Source organism: Macrosteles quadrilineatus, unplaced genomic scaffold, assembly GCF_028750875.1.
Source record: "Macrosteles quadrilineatus isolate MER2022 unplaced genomic scaffold, UCM_ALF_1.0 Scaffold_5__1_contigs__length_97177068, whole genome shotgun sequence".
Classification (NCBI taxonomy): domain Eukaryota; kingdom Metazoa; phylum Arthropoda; class Insecta; order Hemiptera; family Cicadellidae; genus Macrosteles; species Macrosteles quadrilineatus.
The window spans coordinates 83,584,558-83,607,067 of NW_026542598.1; the positions used below are offsets into that span (position 1 = coordinate 83,584,558).

Sequence of the window (22,510 nt, forward strand, 5' to 3'; positions counted from 1 at the left end):
CCCGAGGAGTCCGGATGAGATTGAGTCTACTGTATATATATATATTTTAATAGTAAAAAATAGGTTTTACGGAGTAAGAATTGATTGATAAATTAATTGAAAAAAAGAGTTTTTTATGCACTTACTAAATGTAATTTTAACCAACGATATTTTGTAGACAAGTGTGCCGTGACTACAAACTTGTTCTAGTTAGTGTGCCCTGAACGGATAAAGGTTGGGAAACACTGCACTAATGGCATCAAATAAACATTCACTTGCCATACCAATGAACTCTGTAGCCTTTAAAACAGCTGAGTAGTAATCAAATTTTTAAATTGTCCGTTTTTTGGGCCACCCTGTATTATATATTGCTATATATTATTTTACACAGGAGATTCTAGCATTTAATATATTTTGATATAAAGTTTGTTTAGTTACCGTGATGTAAAAATATATTGAAAGTTGAGAATAAAAACATAGAATGACACAACTGTGTGTTAAGCATGGTGTGACTTTTTTCATGTAAAGAACCATTTTTAATAAGTGATGTATATCTTGGATTTCTAATAAAAAATCTTTTGTATTTTACCCAAGCCTCTAATCTGGACAAATGTTTTGAGTTCCATTTTTTTTCTTTCAACTAAACAGTTCTACAAATTGTTTTAGCGAATTTTGCATATAGGTAATAAGCTATCTGGTATTTTTCAATGGTTTAAATTTTATTGTCCTAAAAAAGAAAATACATAATAGTATATATACTTTTGTATGGTAAAAAAATGGCCTGTCAGTATAGAGATTCGTAGCTGCCAGATGCAGGGTTAAAATGTGGTATAGTGTACAAACCTTTGAATTCATTAATTGATTAATTTACAAAAACAAGTGCTTTTAATCATCCAGCAGATTGCACTGGACAAGGCAGTGAAGAATCATCATATCTTCTCTGCGTTCTCTACCTGTGGCGAGGCATGGGCAGAATAACAACTAGTAATTATAAATCGAAGGAATAGTATTTTTGGTTAAAATCATTATGTAGGTTGTTCCAAAGAGAGTAGTTTAAAGCTCCTGATAAGATGTTAAATACAATACCTTAACATTTTCAGTCAAAAATACAGGAAACAAAAAACAAGAATGTTTTAAGGTTATATTTTTATAACAAATAAAACATCTATTGCGCATTTAAAACAATACTTATGTTACATTACAAAAAGTGGAGACTTCACAAACAAAAAGTATGCGAAGGATATATTTTACAATTACTTTGTTGTGATAATTTGTTCATATCACCCACTAAACCTTATGCGAAACATTCAAAGTCGAATCACACTAGCTGAATACTCGGAGTATGACACGTTCAATGGTTTCTTTTTAAAAGATTTCAATAAATAATATCTAACATAGTTCTCACTCTCAACAAAACACGTGGTAAATGCAACATATACAAAATTTTGTACGATACAAGTCCAAGACCGAACGTTTTGAAGTAAGCCTAGCTTTATTTACAAATAGATACTGTCAGGGAACGAAAACAACTAATTACAAAAATCTGAACTCTGTAGTAAACTAACAAATATTTTAGGTGAGTTTTCCTTATAAGTAATCAGTATAAAAGGCAGTCTACTCAGTTCACTTGTTCACACAACACACATTATAGACAATGTCTTGTAGTCTTTGAAGGTTATCACTGTGCAACGGCATCAAGTCTTATAGTTCATCGTGATCAACATCGTTTTCCTGCAAAACAAAACACACTTGCGTCAGTTGAAGTTAAAATAGCACATATACATTTTTGAAGGAAAAATTTTTGTATGAGAAAAAAACTATTCCTCCTGACAAACAAAAGAAAATGATTTAGTTTAAGTTAAAAGTAATACACCAATTACCCAAATTTAATTAGCCTAGCTAACTTCATATTCAGTTTTACTAAATTTTTTTATGTTGATGTTTGACTCAAAACATGTTCAATCCATATAATCAAATATAGTAAATGTGGAATACTGAAGGAAGAAGACCAAGAGGAAAAGCATGGAAAATTTAGCAGAACCAAGTGAATGCAGTGTTAGAGGGAATAGGAGAAACAGTGAAAGAACGAGAAGATCAAGAAATATGGATGGGTTATGTTAGTGCCAATTATCTTAGATCCTATTCAATGCCTTGTAGGAAGAGAAAGTATGTTACCTAATGTAAATCCTTGAAGGTTATTTAAGTTAGAAAAAAATTCTATTCGTTTATAATACGACTTAAGAAAAAAAAACTAAATTGTGTTAGTTTTTTTTTTCTTCAAAGCTTTACAATTTGTAACTTCAAATTCAAAAATAATTGGGTAGACCAAATCAATTTTGCAGTGGTCGCCGTTTTTGCAAATTGGAAAAAAAGTAGCTGTACTATTAGGGGAGACCCATCCTATACTACAATAGACAAATAAAATTAGTCAAATACATTTGAGCATGACCTAATCTAATCTTATATAACTCTACATCAGTAGCCAAATTAACGTCACTCTTTGCAATATAAAAACATTCTTTATTAAACAGTGTGTACACAGAAATTTTGTCATTAATTTCCATGACCATTAACCATTGATTTCCATCACTCATGTAACTCGAAAATTTTAATACAACATACACACACGAATAATACTGCCTAAACAAGTTATTTCACAGAAAATGCTGAAATATGAATTGGCAGATAAAAATGGAGTACAATAGGTACAACAATGAACTAATACAAACTCAAAACCCATAAACTAATACAACTGTATAAATTGTCGTGTACATTTGTGGAAAATTCAGAAAAATGCTACAATAGTTGGGTTAAGGCCAACTAGAGCATTGAAACGTCCCCTGAAATTCATCCATCATTGGGGATTTCCATGACCTTTTGCCTATTTCCATGAATTTCCATGACTTTCAATGGCCAGAAATATGTCTTATGGCTATCCTTGTCTTTCCAGAATGTGGATACCCTGCTAAATGTGTGTTTTTTTGTTGTTATAGAATCGATCCAATCAATGATTTAACCTAGGATGAATTAAAACTTAGTTGTGTTTGTCTCTCACCTCTCCCGTCTCTGGTTTGTCCGCTGCGTCTTCGTCCTCATCTTCATCGTCATCGTCGTCCTCTTCAGGTGTAACTGACTTCTTCTCTTCTTCAGCTTGCTTTCTCTCCTCTTCGTCCTGCTGCTTCTTCATCTTCTCTTCTCCTTCCTAGAAAACAATTCATTTGTGAGATCTTTAATTTTATCCAAAGAAATATTTTCCAGTTCATTTACATTTGCATTCAAAAAGTTTTCGCAATTGCATTTTTTGCAATTTGCCCTTGATAACTGCATGATCATGGTAGGATGTTCTTGATTTCGCTGCGACAATCACAGGAGAAATTGGCATTTGGGAGAGTGAATTTTTGAAATCAAACTACCGTTAATAATTTAAATTTAACTGTTGTGTCGGTGCACTTTTATGAATTATATCATGATAATAGCATAGATAAAACATACTCCCTTAGTAGATTAGTCATCCTAATGAAACAGCTGAAGCCAATTTTATTGTTAGTTCTGTACGTCCAACTATAGAGGTTATGTTTTGTTTACAATTTGTTTCTTGTTATTGCAGTCATTTAAACCTCGTTTAACCTAATAAAACGATATAATCATAAACAATAACTGGTCTCCTAGTTATATAAGCAAATAGTAAAGCACAAATCATGAAAATAACCCTAAAATAATAGAAACAAAATGTTGTCTACACTAGCGATTAGTGTGGACGTACATGAACTAGACGCAAAAAACAAGCTTCAAAATTTACAATGGGATGAGGAGTCTACTTGTGTTGCTTAGTCTATGATAATAGTTATCCATTAGTATATTGGAGACATTGACAAAAATAATGTAATTTAATTTTAACTTTTAAAGTACAAAAGGCCAATATATATAATGTTTTTTTTTTTTATTTCACAAGCGCTTTTGAGAACCATGTTTCATCATTTAGGCTGTGTTGAAAGACTAATGAAATTTAAAAAAATATTATATATTTGCTTTTTTTACTTGAAAAGTCAAAAGTCAGAATTACATTGCATTACAAGTTGAGTTTATATTTGTATTCTTAGTCTATTATTCTGCGGTACTAGTCTCATAAAATTTTGACTTTAAAGAACACAAATCATAATGACAAGAATAATTATCCCCAGTACCTTTTCTTATCAAATTCACAGCTACTTTAACATTATATTATTTAAGCGTACATTAACACCTTAAAATTAATTTCAAACAACAATCATTATTCATATGTGTTGAAATTAGCTGACAGCATTGCGATACTCATGGTAAGGTTCTCTGTGAGTGATAATTGCATTCTAGCTACAGGACATATTCACCCAGCTGAACCCTATGTACGAGATATTCTACAAAATCCAATTAACATTCAAACTTACAAGTCTTGGCTTCCAGATTTCGTCACCAATCTTCTTAGCATAGTCCGGGTCGTCGGTAATGAGGACATTGTTAAATATCGTGCCGGACTTGACTTGCCACAGGTCGAAGCCGATAGCGCAAAGTTCCTTCCTCAGGTACAGCTCTGAGTCAGGTTTGTAGTCGGGGTTGTCAATCTCGGGGTGGATCCAGGGACCCTGTTTGGAAAAAGAACCTTTAGTAGGTTTACTACTAGTATACAATTTCTAGGATAAAAAAGCAATCTGAGGGGTGAACAAGGATATGAAATGAAACTTTAACACTGCAAGAAATAAATATTTTTACAAGAGCAATGAATGAACTTAAAGATCACAAGAAGTTTGCTTATCACTATTGCTATAAGCTCTTTTTTTAGGTATAACCAATTTGAAGAAATGTTATACAAATTGTACTAGTTGATTGATTGTTATTTAGTAGATATTCACTAAAAACAACTAATTGTGGATGATAAACTTATCAAGACACCAATGTACAAGGTGAGTATTTGGGTCAGTCGGTAGGGCAACGGACTGTCGAACCAAAGTAGCCTGAGGGTTTGTGTCCGGTGCCGTCATGTCAAATTTATTAGTTTAGTTCATTTTGCAAATACCGGTTCACACCTTGCTTGGTTTGATATGTGTTATAAACAAGGAGGTGGTTTGATATGTGTTATAACATGAACTCATTCATGTGGCAGGCATAAAGGCTTAAAGAATATGTTAAACACTAAAAATTTAAGAAAATGAAATTGGCCTACCTTGTAGTTGGGGTTGTCGATCTGCTTGGGTGTCCAGGGTCCCTTGTAGTCAGGGTTGTCAATCATCGGTGCCTCCCATTCTCCGTCCATCTCGTCGTCCCAGTCCTCAGGCTTGGTGGCGTCTGGGTCAGGAATATGCTCTGGCTTGTCCCAGTCCTCGGGTTTCTTGTCCTCAGGGTCGTCGATGGTGGCCTTGTCTTCCCAGTCATCAGGCTTCTTGGCCGAGGGGTCCTTGATCTTCTTGGGTGGCAGGAAGTTCCAGTCTGCCTCCAAATCTCCCGATTCGACTTTCTCGTTGTCAATGAGCACCTGGCCAAGAGGAGAAAAAACTTAAATAACGCTACCTAAAACTAAATTCAATCCGAGAAAGATAATTAATCAAGAGGTCATGAATATTAATAGTTCATATCTAACCAAACTCCTCTACAACTGTAATGACCACAGACTAATATTTTTGCCAAAACCGCATCACTTGTCTCTCATACTTGGCTAGTTAATTGGTTAAGTTAATTGTCCAATACACCTAAGTTTTTTTCTTGTCACAAACTGTTGTCTGATTGTATTTGGTGGATTATTGATTTTGTTCTTTGCACAGCATTTACTGTAGTAGGTTTCTATTAAGTGACATCGTCTTTTTGAGATTGCTGCCATACGTTTCACCATTACTTTGAAAAGGCACCTCAATTGCTAGACCGAGACTGACGTCCAACATTAATCTGCAACTGGCGGCACAGTTTACGCCAAAAACTAATAAGAATCCTAATGACTTCAGCCACAAAACCTACAAATAAAATCTATGTTTTGTTTGAAATGTGTCCATTTTTTTCTTAGTTTGTAGAAACAAAATATAGTCTAACTGTTTGACACGTTCAACAGTGGTAGGCTATTCTAAAAACACATTTTTACAGTATAACTAGTTATAACCAGGGGTTAAAATGACTAATAAAACCGAACCAACCTCGTATGTGTTGTCTGGTTTAACGATGAGGGTGTACAAATGAGAGTAGACATCGTCTTTACACCTGATGTCTTTGTTAATCAGGAGATTCTCGCCCTTGTAGCTGAAGATGACATGAACTTTCTTGGAGCCAGGGCCGCAAATGTCAGGTCCTACAAGATTAGGTATAGTTTAAGCGAATTGCATGTACGATACATTTAATACAATAAGTTGAAGGTTGTTTATTAACTTTGATGGTTCTATATGGATGCCTTTACCCATAAAGGAACCAAGCGACACATATGTGAAAATAAGAGATTAAGAGTCAAAGTTTAATGTGGGTCCTAAATTATTAAAAAAACTCAAACCCTTCAAAAGTTGTTTAGATGTTTGTAGTGGTGAAAAATGTAATTATTTATCAAGAGAACCATTTATTATTATTTATTTATTTTTTTATGCTGATATAAGGAAAAATGGTGCTTGGTTCTTTTACGCTTATTTGTTAATGTTACAATAGTTACATACAATGATATAGCCCGAATGGCCCATGGTTCCTTGGTTCCTTTATGCATAATAGAAATTATTGGTTATTTTAGGTCGGGTTCACTAATTGTATTGAATAGAATTTTGACATATGGTTCTCTAGTGCAAAATACGATTATCCCACATAGAGAAAGGAATATTATAGGCCGTTTTTAATATGATGGATGATGAAAATTGTTGGCACTTGGTTCCGTAGTGCAAAATACGATCCCACATAGAGAAATTGTTTTTTTAATTTAGTCAAAAGTCATACATCTATGGGATTTTTTCTGGGTATTGATTCTGGTCTGTTCTTCAAGATGGCAGCACCAGCTCATTTTTTTATAATTTGGCGCGTTGTTCCCTTATGCATAAGGGCATCCATATATTCAGGTACTCGATGCTATGTATAGATAGGTATTAAGATTATATAAAGATTTTGTATGAGAATTTATTAAAAAAATTTTATCCAAATGGTGTGGTATAAAATGTTGTTATTCTATTTACACAAACTATGTGTGTAGGTCTACATTTATTTTAACAATTTTATTTTGACAAAGAGCGTTAACGCAACAGCTTTATCACAGAGAAGAAAGATGCAAAGGATACATTCAATGGTACACTTAGTGACTAGCAACAGTTGCTGGTTTCTAGAGTAAATTTTATTTGTCACCACCTTCCTCTCTCCTTTTACCTTTTGCCATCGAGGCTGTAGGAAACTGATGTACAAAATGCTATGCGGCCATTGCCGTTAGGTCTTTCTTTAATAAGGCCTATTAGCTTGGAAAATCCTAAATTTTATGCTACAATGATATAAAATGACATAGATAGGTCTATTGACTAATATTTGTTATTTAGTAGGTCCTACTTACCAAACATGATTTCGTACGGAGTTTCTCCGTGCATGTCTTTCTGGTCTAACGAGCAATCAAACACTTTGACGTATCCACCGCCGCAGTCAATGTTCTGCTCATGCTTCACGGTAAACTGGATCACCAAGGGTTTGTCCTTATTGCTAAACGGTGGGAACTTTTTTGAAAGAGCGTAAAACCTCGCGTCCTGGGACGTTTGAATACCTACAGGACAATTGATTAGAAGTTAGATGAAATGTTTGTATGAGAAAGTTATTTAAAATTAAAGTCTAAAGCTAGGCGAACATTCACAGAAACAGAAATAATTAATTTAATTGTTGTTACTATAGACTGGTTAGTTTATTAACTGGTAGTTTTTTCACGCAAATCACATAGGTTCAACTGAATTTCAATCCAATGGATTGTGTCATTTGTTATATGGTGAAATCAGAACTCAGTTTTGCACCAAGGCTACTATTGGTAGACAAAAAAAGGATTGCTCTACTATTTTTGATCATCAGTTCTTTATCGTGTTAATCATGTTGCACTGTTAGTTCTAGAGCCAATGAAAGAAAATTTAAGTGTTATTATTTTTTATTTAGGCCTAAATAGGTATCTTGATATCATAGGTCTAGTCTACAAGATAACCTATTAATTTGTCACCCATAATTTTGTTACATGGTAATATTTAAAGCAAGTCATTATCTAGGATGCAATGAAAATGCAGATCAACTGATATTATAAATTTACAGAAGAAATTACAAGTTACAGTAATTACTCCTCAAAAATCTTCACACAATTATTTTAACACCTTCAATTCTTGGCCAATAGCAACAGCAATAATATTGATATAAAGTGTGTCAAATTGATTATGAGAGTAGGTCTAAATTTAAAGTATGAAGAAAGGATGCATAACATGAACATTCTACAGTCCTATAGCCAATTACAGAGGAGAATTTTACTGCTTCTAGTAATAAGCATAGTACCCGAACTCACATTAAAATAATTGTTGGAATCAGATAGGACAAAAAGGATAAAAAAATCAGTACTCAGTCTCACCTTTGTCTTTTTCTGGGTCATTGTAGAACTTGCCAGATGACCATACAAACTTCCCAAACTCTTTGCCTGGATGTTCAGAATATACCCAGTTTTCTTCCCACGATTCTGGAAATAAAAAAAATGTGTTAGAGTAAGTAAATCCTATCTAATCTTAACTTAAAACAACTTTCTTATCAACAGCCTTTGTACACAGCTAAACAACTTTTGTGTAGTTTACTTAAATCAATGAATACAAACCCTTTCAGAAGCGAAATGGATATGGAGAATAGTCAGACTGGAATTTGGTTGCCAAAATGAGCTTTGCGCGGCAGCTGCACTGCTCTGCCCTCCCTCTCTCCCCCCTCTCATCCCTCTCTCTCTCTCTCTAAGCAAGTTATTGTCTCACTCTCTCTCACTCTGTCAGCTGACTTGGCCGCATGCTCATGATAGTTTACCTAGCAGTCGCCGTGGGACAGGGGCGTCACTTGGGGGTGGGGGGCAGGGGGGGCATTGGCCCCCCCCCTTATGGGAACAGTCCAAAATTAAAATTTTCCCAGACTGAATATTTTACAAAGGCGCACTCCCGCACTTCTTATAGGGTTTGTATTCATTGCTTAAATACTGTTACAGAAGCTAGCTTTAAAACAGTTGGATAGCTGAGTGGATAGTTTGCTGGCCTAGAAATCAAAACGTTGCCATCAAATCCAGAAGAAAGTCAAAATCTTTTAAGTGGATAACAAGTTAGACCCAGCTGATCTTGTTCATTGAACTTTTAATAAATTATGGCTAAAGAATCAACTGATCATAGGTAACAAAGCAGTCAAACTGATTCAACACTCTTATATGCCTCAAAATACCCACCCTGGATTGATTGTGTGGCAATTTAGTATTTTGGTTTACACTTTGGTTGCAGACACAGAATTAGGAGTAACAATATATTAGACTTTCAATTTCCAAGATGCAAAGAGGTCTGCATAACTGGTTATTGATCCAGGGAGTAATTTAAGTGTGTTGGAAGACACACAGTTACCACATGACGAACCTGAGAACTACAAGGCAATTGCGGGTGTCTTTCTGGATATTTAACCCTCCGAGTAGCCACAGGTAGGTTGTTTCCGTATTGGCCAAGCCAAACCGCCAGTTTTGCAGACATTTTCTTTTTTAATCATATAAGTCTAATTATGTTTGGAGCATATCGATGCATAGGCCTACTCGTTTTATTTGCGGCATCAAGGCGAATCTGAATATGCAAAAATAAATTGGATTTGACACATTGCATTTTTCAGTTTGTTTGAAGTTCTGAGAACTAAAAAACTAAAATGTTCTGAGTGAAATTTCAAAAGTAAGTTGTGGTGATCAAATGGGCCTGCAATTTTTTAAGCAAAAATCATTATATAAACATTGTTTCAAATTTTATTGCCTACATAAAAAGGCATAACACATTGGCTATAGAAAAGATTTTTTTTAGTCTTGTGCTATTATTTATGGGAAATAAGAAAATGTTACATTTTGACCGCATGATTTTACTTTGGAAATGGGTCAGATACGATAAGTGTATATTAAAGGCACTAATATAGGCCTACTAATATATAGGCTAAGTTTATATACGGTACAGAGTTAGGCAAAAGTCTGAACCCCCCAGGTAACTTTTTTTGGAGGCTGGGGCAAAGTTGTAGCTTTGATGAAAAAGTGCAATTTCATATGATGTAAATATGTGCCGAGTTTGGTTTTCCTACTGCAACGAGTTAAAAAGTTACTTGGGGGGTTACAGACTTTTGCCTAACCCTGTATATTAAGGCTATGAACTCTGATGAATATTAGTAAGCCTATACACTAAATTTTGCAAAAACAAGGAATCCTACGTTTATTCGAACAAGTTCTCAAACCTTCGTTAACGGACCGTGGAACGAGGTTTATGGGGTTAAGAAAATTTTTAGGGCTAGGTATATATTGATAAGCACTTGACCTGGAGTATGTGCATTCAGTCGGTAATTGGAAAATTAAATTCAGCCTGTTTTCAAATGTCATGCTTAAGAAATTCTATAGGCCTAGACATGAAAACTTCTGTCATGCTCTATTATGCTTACTTTTATTCAATAGTACAGTATGAAATTGAATTTTGGGAGTTCGCCTCTGAAATTGAAAAAGTTTTTAAAATAAAAAAAAAGTGTATAAGAATTATGACTCTTTTACCATGGAAATCTTCGTGCAAAACAGTTTTTAAAGAATTGAATATTATGACTATTCTAAATTTGATTATTTACAAAACATTGTTAGCGGTGCATTCAAATTTTGATGACTACATTAGCGAAAACTTTGACCACATATAGGCTATAACACTAGATTTAAAAATAATTTCCAATATCCGAGACACCAACTGAAGCTTGTAGAAAAAACACCTAAATACATGGGAAAAAAACTTTTTAATAAACTACCCTCAACTCTAAGAAATTTAATTAATAATAAATCTTTTAAAAGCAGCCTTGCTAATTTTCTGATTACAGTGTTAATGATTACCTCAATGAAACTAACCAATCAATATGACTCTATTTAGTATGACATAGAAACTAATTTTTTTTTTCTGTCATCGTTTAACAAATTTTGCCAACTTGTTTACAAACATTTTTTATGCATAAGACATATTGTACATTAGGTTAAGTTAGTAATAATCTTGACAATGTCATATATTGGCATATATTGCCAATATATGCCTATACTAGTGACGTCATTTTACTTCACTACAAATAAAATACAAAACAAAAATAGCCCACTCATTCATACGTGTTGCGTAGTGCTATTCTGCTACACCGTCGCCATCACGAGTTCAGGTTAAGTGAAGAGAGTAACATGGTTGATGAGAAGATTGAGAATAACATCGTTGACTAAAGATAATAACATCGTTGTAGAAACATATCAAGTGATTCTATAGTCAATAATGTTTTCTACAATAGGAATTTCGTCACATTATGGAGATATAGATGGAATAATATGGACTAATTACTCGTAGTTCTTATTTAGGCATGTCAGGGTGGTAGGTCGTGCTTTATGCGAATTGGTGACTGCATTAAGTGTTTTGAAGTTAGGTTAGATTAGGAAGGTAAAGTTTAGGTTATAATGTATCGAGTTGTTAGTTTATGTCACCTGCAGACTGTTTTTGTAAACGCAGAGGATACGCGTCCGGTAACAGGACGTGGATTAGGCGTCCGGCAGTTACTGTCATAACCTAACCTAACCAACCAAACTTGCTGATAATGAAAAAAATCAAATGAAGGTTCAATTCTCTTCATAACATAAAATTATAAATGCCAAAAATTCTAACAAAAGATGTACAGTTAAGAAAAAATTACATTCAAAGCAAAATCTGTGACAAAAAGTTAAAGAAACCAATGGGTTTCGAACCAGGGACCTCTTGGATATTAGCCGAGCACTCTATCCACTACACCACGAACAACGCTGGCCAAACATTGTATCGTTGTGGTACTGGCGTTCTGGGACCCCACAACCCGGTGACGTCACTACCGGACGCCTAATCCACGTCTGGTTACAGGACGTGTATCCTCTGTGTTTTGTAAAATTAAAATCCTGATTAAAAACACTTCAAATTACTATTTCAAAAATGCTTGCATGATGATGATCTACTCTTGGAAAACTCTCCGCAAAAGTTACAGCATTCCAACACATTTAAGTTATGTTAATTCAGGTCAGTAAGTTATAAATTTAAAATGCAGATAGTTAGGAAAGGATGATTTAGTTGTCCCAACGAGGCAGGTTTTTGTTAACTAATACAACATGGTCCTCTCTTCTGGACTTTTAGGTCCCAGAATTTCTTTAGAACATCCTCATAGAAAACAATAATTTGACCAGCTTATGTTATCAATAGCCTATTATTTAATAATACTACTTCAAAAAACTAATAATATACTATGCGTTTGGCTCTGTAGACAGATATTCCCGACAGTAGATTAATAATAAATAAATGCCGACAAGATTCCCAGCCAACGAAACCGGCTCAGTTACAAATTTCTTTAGTATAAATCAGTACTTACTGTCGTTGAAGTTTTCTTCGAAATGCACTTCAGCACTGATCTGGGATACAGCTAGAAAACCTAACAACGCGTAAAAGTACATTTTTATTTCTTTAAAATCCTAATTCATACAACCTTCTCAAACGACAATCGGTTAATGATAAATCGACAAGAGAGAAAACTTACTGCTGCAACGACAACTGAGGCAGACAGATGGAATGCTCCTATTCGTCAGAATATCTGACCAATAGAAGCCCACCACGCTCGGGAAGCGTTTGAACAAAGAGGTGTTTTATTATTACTCTACATACTAAGTAATATGAAGTCAGAACATATATTAATGTCTCACTGGTTAAAAAAAATGTCACATTTGAGCGAAACTCTTCCAAAATACTGAATAATTGTATTCTAACGATCAGCTCGGCACTACAATAGAAAACTGCCACTACTGTGAACTTCTTTTCTTATCCATTTGTAAAATCTTTCATTTGTTTCGCTGTGTTTTTCATGGATGCTTCCGTCTCATGTCTGGTAACGCTAAAGTAAGTTTTGAATAAGTATAAATAATTTGAAAATTTTGATGTAGTGTTAGAGGATATGTATTTTAGTAATTAATTTACATCGTAATATTTTGTCATAATAATTTTAATGATCGTAAACCAACTTATACTGTATACAATATCATCATGTCAAACATACTCTCTTAGTAGATTTGTCATCCTCATAGATCAGCTGGACAGTTTTTAGTTCTGTCCGGTGCACTAGAGGGTGGGGCAGGTGGGCCAGAGCCCCGGGTCTCTGAAGGGGGCCCGGCCCGACTAAATGTAAAATCTTGTCTGCTAAATGTAGGCGTTTAGTAAATTTAATCTGCTACATTTAATCTGATAAAGTCAAAACTTTTACTATGCTTTACCAGTTCACTGAGTTTTTTTTAATTTTTTTATTTTAATTGTTTATGTCATGTCATGACAGTGAATAAAGTTGCAACTGTGAGCACAAGAATTAATCAAATTACGGGCGTGACGGGCATCGGTAAAGGAATCGACTTTTAACGATCGATTCTCGGCACCGATACCAACGTCCAAGCTAAGTATCTGTGGTATCGAGAATCGAGACATTCTAATACGATTTTTCCCCTTCCACGGCCACCCGATGCTACCTGGTTACGGGGCGACCGCCCCACCCTCGTCTTTGTTCTAACGCCGTATTACTGTCAAAGACAAATGTTGTGTTCTCTTGGTTTTTATTTGTGTAATTATTTTATCACTTTACTAACAATATAATTATAGCCAATGCTATAATATAAATTGATTGTTTCTATAGGAAAAAAACTATCGGTGGTTTTCCAAAACAGTTGTATTGCCTATGTTTTCTCACTTCGTCAAATAAGTTATACAGCTTATAAATAAAAATAATAGTACTAAAATAACATTTTAATTTATTCCATGGTTTATCCTACGCAATTGTCCTTGTCTAATGCGTTTGCCTTGACTGCGATTTTGACAGTAAATTTTAACTAAACTCTACTAAAGATCTATCTATATTGCATTTACAATCGAAATTAACTATACCAATTCATTGCTCGGCCCCCTGATACTCATGGTAAATACAATAAACCTATAAACCTCGTTTTTCAAGGTGCACACAGTTTATATAGTGTGAATTAATTCTGCAAAATTATGTCCATTATGTACTCGCTCGACTCCAGTCCGAGACGTCGCGTCGTTGCCATAGCAACAACAGCAATTCAATCCAAACCAAACCATAACAATCCACTTATCCAGCCCAGCGGAGCGGCCCTAGATGAACTTACTTTTATGCTTTTATAGAGGTTAGATAGAAATACTTTTATAGTTAGTTACCTCGGTGCGGTACGTAAATACAATTGAAGTTAAAGCAGATTATTATTAAGGTGTTTGGTTATGTAAAAATAGAATCCATTTACCTTTTATCCTACAGAATACAGTACTGTAGTATACTGTACTTGGAATTTTTAAATATGAGAATGAGCAATATAAGTAACTAAATAATTTTAAGTTACCAGTTAAAAGGTGCATATTGTTAGGAGCTGTGCCAAGAACATTTTAAAGTAGGCCTACCTATTTTCAATATAATAAACTTTTATCAATCATCATTCATGGCTTTTTTGTGTAACTTATAGTATAACTTAGGTGTTCTTTTTCCCATAGAGAATAAGCTATTACCTTAGGTCTCATGGTAAGACCAGGACCCGGAACCGATTTACTTTTTCGTTTTGAGTTCCCCAGAGACCAAAAATACCATCCGTTAAAATTCATATATATATAAATATTAATTACGTAAGCCGATTCTTTGCGTAAAAATTGTGGCCGACTGAGAAGTCGTAGAATGACGGGAGAGGGCTCAAATTAAAGGTATCAATCCTGTGACAGCGGGAAAAGTAGTGAAATTCCCAAAATTTTAACATAAAATTAGAATGTAAAACGTTCTCCATAAGAATAACATTGGAAGCCATACGCAGCTGATTTTTGTTTACTTTATAAGTTGATCGCGCTATATTTCCAAGCCAGTATTCAATACACTCAGTTGGTTTACTTCATAGCCAGTTAACTCTACAATGCACTGTATACTATATTAAAACCAGGTATAACGTTATCTATAGCCTAATTGAGACTTTTCGAAAACCGAACCAATGATTTTCGTGTCGATTGTCAATATTGGCTTCGACAACTGGGAAATGAAACCCTAAAACTATATAATATTACTAAGTGTGGCTAATAAAACTGTTCATTTTGTATAGTACTTATTTACTTCCCTAAAGTTTCATCTAGATCAGATGGTCGTTTTGCATAAAAAACAAACATTGGATTTCATAATATGCCTTGGATTTCAAAGAAAACAAAAACAGAGCGACTTTTTTTGACAAAGATGGTGTACAGGCATATCCATCTTGACAAATAAATAATTTGATTCTTAGTTTGTTTAAATTAAAATAAGTTGTGTTACATTTAGAGCTATTTAGGGACTTATGTCATAAATATATATATGTCCGTTAGCACGATAACTCGAGCAAAAATGATCCGATTTTGATGAAATTTGGTATAAAGGTGTAAACTTACATTTATTTGAATAAGCTTATTCGAATAGTGAACCAGCATGATCGGACTATGGAAACGTGGCTTTATGGGGTAAAAATCAGGTTTTCTCATTTTTACAAAAAAAAATATATAAAATTTAGAAATTTATTTCCAAACCATTTTGTAGAGCATGAAAAACAAATAATTTTGTATATTGAAGTGTTATTATGCGCCTAATGGGAGAAAAACAATGTTAAATTCCCATGATATTCTATGGAGAATAAGTAAACTGTAAAGTTGTAGTTCCTTGTATATTAAAAATTTTTTATCAAATTTGGAAAATGAATTTAATTTCAACCTAACTATTAACATTTTACAAAAAAACACTCTTTTACCCTCCCTGTTGCAGCAAACCTAAACACTCGTCAAACTAATTCTACCATTTGAATAGGTTGTAAAACTGGTAATATTTTTAAGGAGACATTTTAGTGTTAATCCAATCAGGCAAATGGAAATTCACTTAGTCTGCAGATTTGCTGCGTCGGGGGTATTTTATTTTGTGTGTGTTTTTTTATGGTCCAAACCCTGGTCATTTTATTATCCAACGTCGACCTTTTTGTTAGTAATTCATAGCTCAATGTGGGCTATGTCATAACAAATGTTGTCTGTGTCTGGAAATGATCTAGCTTGGGGATTTTTTAGGATTTCTTCTTTGGGAAGCTTTCTTCCCAGTATTTTAGGTGAAAATTTGATACCCAACCCGTATTATTGTACATAAGTTGAAAGTATCAATTCAATCAAATGCCATATTGAACTGAAACAAGTACCCGACTTCCATATCAATTGTTCACTGGTTAACTAGATTTGGAATTAAAGAAATGGATGTGTATTTTTTGTTTTAGTTTCAAGAACTTGTTGATAAGAAAGGAACAGCTATGAGTAGGTACAAAGTGTCAGCGGTTAAAGAAAGACTTTCAAGGCTCACTGAAAAATATTCAAAAAGTTTAAAACAAGAAGATTCCGAAAACAGCACTTTAAATAACAGTCTTACTCCTAAAGAAAGTGGAAGCAGTTCTGAAGATGTGAAAAACTTTCAAAGGCATATTACAACTTTCAATGATCCTACTATTTCTCCAAAGATTGATTATAACGTTTCAAGTTATAGTTTACAAGAGGAGTCTATCAGAGAAACTTCCAATGTTCATGATGTGCAGCAAATTTCTAGCCAAAAAACCAACAGTTCTAAAGTGTATAGTAAAGTTACCAAAATTGATGGTGAAAATTCTGTGAATAAATCAGTTTCATCAGAAAGTATTGTGCTTTCAGACCTGTCTAATCAGTTTGAACGAATCTGTTTTATCTCCAGTTCCAGCAGAGATCTTAGTGATGTTGAGAGCGAAAAAAATCAATCTAGATCAATATCTACTAAGATTAGTTTACAAGAAAATTCTGATGATGTTGAAGAGTTTCCCGAATCTGAAAAAAATTCTAAAACATTTCACAGAAGTAAAAAGGATTCATCCTCCATGTCCTTGGCTCAGGTAAATGATTCAGAAATATCAAGTTTAGAAGAGCTGGTGAATTCTGAACCTGAAGTAGAAAATATCTACGATAAGCCCCAAATGTCCATGATGGACTCAAAACAAAGAATCCATGATAATATTGGACCCAACAACATTGAGTCCAGTCCTATGACCAATGTTTATCCAACTAAAACAATCAGTCCTCTTAGTAATAAATTTAGCAAAGTAAGTTCAAATCTAAAATCTCCTTTGAGTAGTCAAATTGATAAGACTTCTACTGCAGCAAATACAGATAGTTCAATAATACAACCTGAACCGACTGTGAATGATACATCCAACAAAAGCACATCTTGCGACTATAGCCAAAATGATTTAGACGAGAAGAGAAATAGTACTTCAGACATTCAGTACTCGTTCACAAAAGGTCTGTACATCCGAAAAGAAAAAGATCATTCGCCACACAGGCCTATTGATTGTAAAAATAAAAGTACAAACACCGACCCTGTTAAAATCATTACAATAAATAAGTCTACAAAACATCAAGAAAAGAAACATAAATATGTGAAAAAATCAGAAACGAATGTAGACAGACGTAAAAGTAAAAGACCACAAGTTGATCATGATGTAAGTCTAGAGAAGCTCAAGAACAGAATTTTGATTAAACCGTGTCAACTACTTACCCTTGATGAAATAAGAAATACACAACTCAAGAGACAAAACAACCAAGATTCTCACTGGTTGAGAAATGGCTTGACACAAGATTACCATTGTTTCTCCACTTCAGCTCAAACGTTAGGTAAATAAACTTAATTAAATTTACATTGCTAGACATACCAAAAAGTTAAATTTTGTTAGACCATTTTAAGTTTATTGCCCTTCCTCTGAAGAATTTGGAGGATAATTTATCAAATATAGTAATATACCATTAATAATAATAATTAATAGGCCTATTAAAAATGCACTGGTCTACCAAAATGCCTCTGATTTGTTTCAACAACTTACAAGTTGTATTTTTCTCCTTCCAAAAAGATTATTAGATGTGTATTTCCCACTGAATCAAAATAATATTGGTTTTTTTTTAGGTTTTTCATATTTAAATTGTGTTAATGGCTAGATTCCTTAAAATACATAAATTCCTTAAAATACATCCAATTTATTTTCAGATATGAAGCAAGAAGATATTATTACTCAGCTGCTGAAGAGTCAAATACAATTAACGAGGCATTTTATAGAAAGCCACCAGCACATGTATCTTCAAGTTTATCAGGCTGCTCAGCTGTTGAATGAAAATTATATACATTATTAGTTTAAAGGTTTCATACATTCAGGTTGAATTGCCAACTTTATGTAAAGCTTCAGCTTATAAAAGTATTCATGACCAGTTATTGAATTACCTTGTAAATAAAGTAGAAATTGACTGTTCTTTAAAATTGAGAATCATTTGAGTGTGTCATGTAATCCCTCACAATTCTTAAAAAAACTCAATTTTATTTGTCCATGAATCTAGTAGAATACTAGCAGAGTACCCGTCCTTCGTCCGGGGTTGATTTATGTTTAAATGGTGCTTTTTGAAATCTGAAGTGAAAAACCGTGTGAAATAAAATTAAATTCCAATAAATATACCTATCAAAAACTTCTAACTTACTAATTACATTAAAAACATTTTCAACAACAATGTTTATGTCAAGGGTAGGCTAAGTTAAGAGGCACTTGGTTGAAAATAATATACATGTAATGACCATGAAACGCTCGTAAAAAGTTATTCATTATTAGATTATAATGTGAAATCTACAGGAAGTGTCAAAAGTTATAATATAGATAGGTAGTAGTTACCTCTGGATTAAAAACATCATAACTTATCTATGGGTAGTAATATGAAATAATGATTTACAAATTTGTGAAAAGGTAAATGGTGTGAACAATATTTCTCTCAAAATGGCAAAAATACACAATTAAATATTTCCTTGAGAAAAAGATTCAATTTTTAATGTGTGTCCTACTCTAAACACATGTTAAATGTTCAACAATGTTAAAATGATTCAAGTAAATGTGAACTTTATAATTTCACTATTTTTTACACAAAAATCTTTCAAATACAATCATTCACATTAGCAAAATTTTAAATAATAATTAGGGTTAGATACAGCAATAGATATACAATCTGACTTATTTCATAAAACCAATAATGAATGAACCATCAAAAATAAGAATAAATAAACATGTCACACGATTATAGATAATATTATATGCCTATTTATAAAGCAGCTGAGGAATTGTGAATTAATGTGGTTTGACAGTTCAGCTTGTTTACATTTGGATGGCATAGCAAATTGCAAACATTGTATGTGTTCTCATGGCAGCCATGGAGACCAATCAATATTTACTTTTAAAATCCTCGCCTCAGAACTTTTAAAGCCAAAGGGGCAAAGCCCACGGTCAGTATCAAAGTGTGAATAGTCCTATACAGGGACGTATTTAAGTATCTGCCGCCTCTAGGCAACAAAGTTTGCCGCCGCCCCTCCCGCTCCCACTTTTCAACGCACTCCACGACCTCACTAATATCACCCCAATGGCCAATACATGCCCTGTCAGCTGGTTTTGTGGAAAAATAATCGGTAATATTGCATGCTGCATCAACAAATTTAATAACTTTTCACCACACTATGATGTTTTTAGCTGTTTTACATGCGTTAATTGGTGGCTGAAAGTTACGTTTTGCTGGCCATGCCAAGCTGTCATCGTCATTTGGGGACCGAGCAGGTTCTTACATTCCTAGGGCCGCAAAATCAGCTGATCGCGATCGCTTACTTTTTTAAACATGAATGCATATTAAATACACAATCAGTATCCATAGCATTGCAATAGAATTGTTTTATTTTCACCGCTGCCTAGCAACTACTTATTTTAATTTTGCTGATTCCTCAAATTATTTCTTCACATAACCTTAAAGTTATAGTTGTGTTGACTATCAGTGTGCATCATTATTGTGGTGAATAGTGCTATTAAGGTATAGTGTGGTGGAAAATGGCGTTCGTACCACGGACCGAAATGGTTTTGCAGCTCTCGATCGTTTTAGGTTGACTTCGTCTCGAACCTAAAAACTATCTCGAGCCGGCGAAACCTCATTTTCGGCCCTAGGTACGAAATATACTATTTCGACCCCTTTTAACGGACGTTTTTTGTGCGGTTTTTTTGCAAAACATTCTGACTTGGATAGGCCTAAACGGAATGCACCATTTTTTTATCTAATCAGTATTTTTACAATCCCATTTTGCGGTTTTAAACGGTACACAAAATCGTCTGCATACAATGGTTCTTATAACGCTTTTCATTAAACACTATTAGTCAGATCCACTTGAGAGACGTGCTATTGGCTTTGATTTGAAATGAAAGAAATATGTTTTCTTAAACTATTTTTTTCTTACAAAAAAAACACATGAATTGCAAAGAAAAATTACGTACTTTTACTGAAAGAATAATATACAATTTTAAATTAGTTAAGTTTGGTACAGTGGTAAGTATTTAGTTCACACTTTCCTTCTTGATTTTAACCTAGCAAAAGAATCTTTCAGCTATAGTGCTGCCACTGCGTAGTGGTGTATGAAGTAAACAGAAGGGAGTGTTTTCTACGTTTGTCACTAGACATAGCGGCCGGCACGGCGACCCGCTCCCGCGGCGAGCGTGTCTGCCAGACCAATAGGGCAGCACGGACAACTCTACACAGCTGTGTAATAAACTATTGACGTTTGTTTGACTTGGATGCGTTCTGAAATAGTTGTATACTTAATCAAAATATTTGAAATGGCTATTTTGCCGTTCCCAAAATTATTTGCTAAATTTTTTTTTAGATTAAAACTTCGTTTTTTTATTTGTTTACCCTCAAAATTTTGCCGCCCCTAAAATTTGCCGCCCTAGGCGGGCGCCTAGTCCGCCTATTCGGAAATATGTCCCTGGTCCTATAATGGTCCTTGGTATGGTAGGCATAGCTATATTTTTGTTAAATTTAAGCCCAGTCAGTAGTTTATGCGCCTATTAGTAACACACATAACTTACAGACACACTAGATATATACAGGGTGATTGATATAAGTGTGCCAGCCGTTTTATTCGAAAACTATAAGAGATATCAAAAAGATTTAAATGGTAAGTGCCTTGGATTTTTTATTTAAAAAATTATAGTCAAGTCAAAAAAATTATTTTAGCCGCCATTTTTCCAATATGGCCGCCAACTTTGATTTTTCTTACTGAATACCCTGTATTTTATGATGTATTCTGGTAGAAAAAGTAATTTTAAGACGATTTTATTTTTGTGATTTTTTTCATAAACCTAACCGTTTTAAAGATAATAATGGTTAAAGTTTTGAAATTTCTGCATGAGAAAGAGTTTCGAAGCAAGCATGCCAGCTGTTTTGCTCGAAAACCATTCAAAATTTCACAACTTAAACCATTATTATCTTTGAAACGGTTAGGTTTATGAAAAAAATCACAAGAATAAAATTGTCTTAAAATTACCTTTTCTACCAGAATACATCCTAAAATACAGGGTGTTCCATAAGAAAAATCAAAGTTGGCGGCCATATTGGAAAAATGGCGGCTAAAATAATTTTTTTGACTTGACTATAATTTTTTAAATAAAAAATCCAAGGCACTTACCTTTTACATTTTTTTGATATCTCTTATAGTTTTCGAATAAAACGGCTGACACACTTATATCAATCACCCTGTACACAGGGTGAGTTTCTACTGACCGTGTTAACTTCGCCAGTGGGTTCTACTCACTAAAAGGAACAAAAAAGTTCCTATAAACCCATGTCCGATTTTCGACCGTTTGGCTGTTTTGGGGGATTTTGTGTTTTTCTTATTTTATTAGACTTTGCTCCACAATTTATGTAATAAAAACTTAATCAATTACTTTAGAGAGTTGTAGTTAAAATCACTGGAAAAAAAATTAAATTTGCTATAAATCAAAGGTTTCATTCAACAATTATACCATTACATAGTCCACGTTATATCCAAAATAAAGTAAAAATGTCATTAAATTAATTAATTACGATAACTTTCATGAGCCTCCTTTGATACATAAACCTGCATTTATGCAATGTTGAAATGCATAAAAAACTTGGCATTTTAATAATCTTTCAAATGATATGCTATTCAATACTATTATTGATGTAAACCAGTGAGAAATTACTAATAAACTACAATAAAACACGGTTTACAGATTTTGTTTTTGCACAGTTTTACTGTTAATAACAATTACTGTATTCATCATGTTGGCATAATCTTGATTGGTAAAAGGCTCCATATTTTAATAAATGTTGAAAAACTCTTAATTGACTTGGAAATATAAAGTTAAAACAGCAAATTACTCAACAAGGTATGT

General features: G+C 33.7%; 2 protein-coding genes across 2 annotated transcripts; one reads left to right on the forward strand and one right to left on the reverse strand.

Annotated features, from left to right (window-relative positions):
* Positions 1-1,106: 1,106 nt before the first annotated feature.
* On the reverse strand, positions 1,107-12,738 carry LOC128994126 (calreticulin-like). Its single transcript, XM_054418417.1, has 8 exons — positions 12,571-12,738; positions 8,546-8,650; positions 7,508-7,711; positions 6,135-6,286; positions 5,177-5,485; positions 4,404-4,598; positions 3,035-3,181; positions 1,107-1,710 (listed from the first exon to the last, which is right to left on the reverse strand). The coding sequence occupies exons 1-8, from the start codon at positions 12,650-12,652 to the stop codon at positions 1,681-1,683; spliced, it is 1,224 nt and encodes a 407-aa protein (XP_054274392.1). The 5' UTR covers positions 12,653-12,738; the 3' UTR covers positions 1,107-1,680.
* Positions 12,739-14,398: 1,660 nt separating this feature from the next.
* LOC128995160 (uncharacterized) lies at positions 14,399-18,540 on the forward strand. Its single transcript, XM_054420078.1, has 3 exons — positions 14,399-14,420; positions 16,508-17,924; positions 18,292-18,540. Exons 2-3 carry the CDS (start codon positions 16,541-16,543, stop codon positions 18,432-18,434), a joined length of 1,527 nt encoding a protein of 508 aa, XP_054276053.1. The 5' UTR covers positions 14,399-14,420; positions 16,508-16,540; the 3' UTR covers positions 18,435-18,540.
* The last annotated feature ends 3,970 nt before the right edge of the window (positions 18,541-22,510 follow it).

Bases quoted from the DNA above. Each gene is read 5' to 3' on its own strand.
- LOC128994126 (XM_054418417.1), bottom strand. From the start codon at position 12,652: ATGTACTTTTACGCGTTGTTAGGTTTTCTAGCTGTATCCCAGATCAGT. The intron at 4,599-5,176 runs GTAGGCCAATTT...TTTTCCAAACAG, and splicing joins TCGACAACCCCAACTACAAG to GGTCCCTGGATCCACCCCGA. The intron at 1,711-3,034 runs GTGAGAGACAAA...TTTGTTTTGCAG, and splicing joins ACAAACCAGAGACGGGAGAG to GAAAACGATGTTGATCACGA.
- LOC128995160 (XM_054420078.1), top strand. From the start codon at position 16,541: ATGAGTAGGTACAAAGTGTCAGCGGTTAAAGAAAGACTTTCAAGGCTC. The intron at 17,925-18,291 runs GTAAATAAACTT...ATTTATTTTCAG, and splicing joins CACTTCAGCTCAAACGTTAG to ATATGAAGCAAGAAGATATT.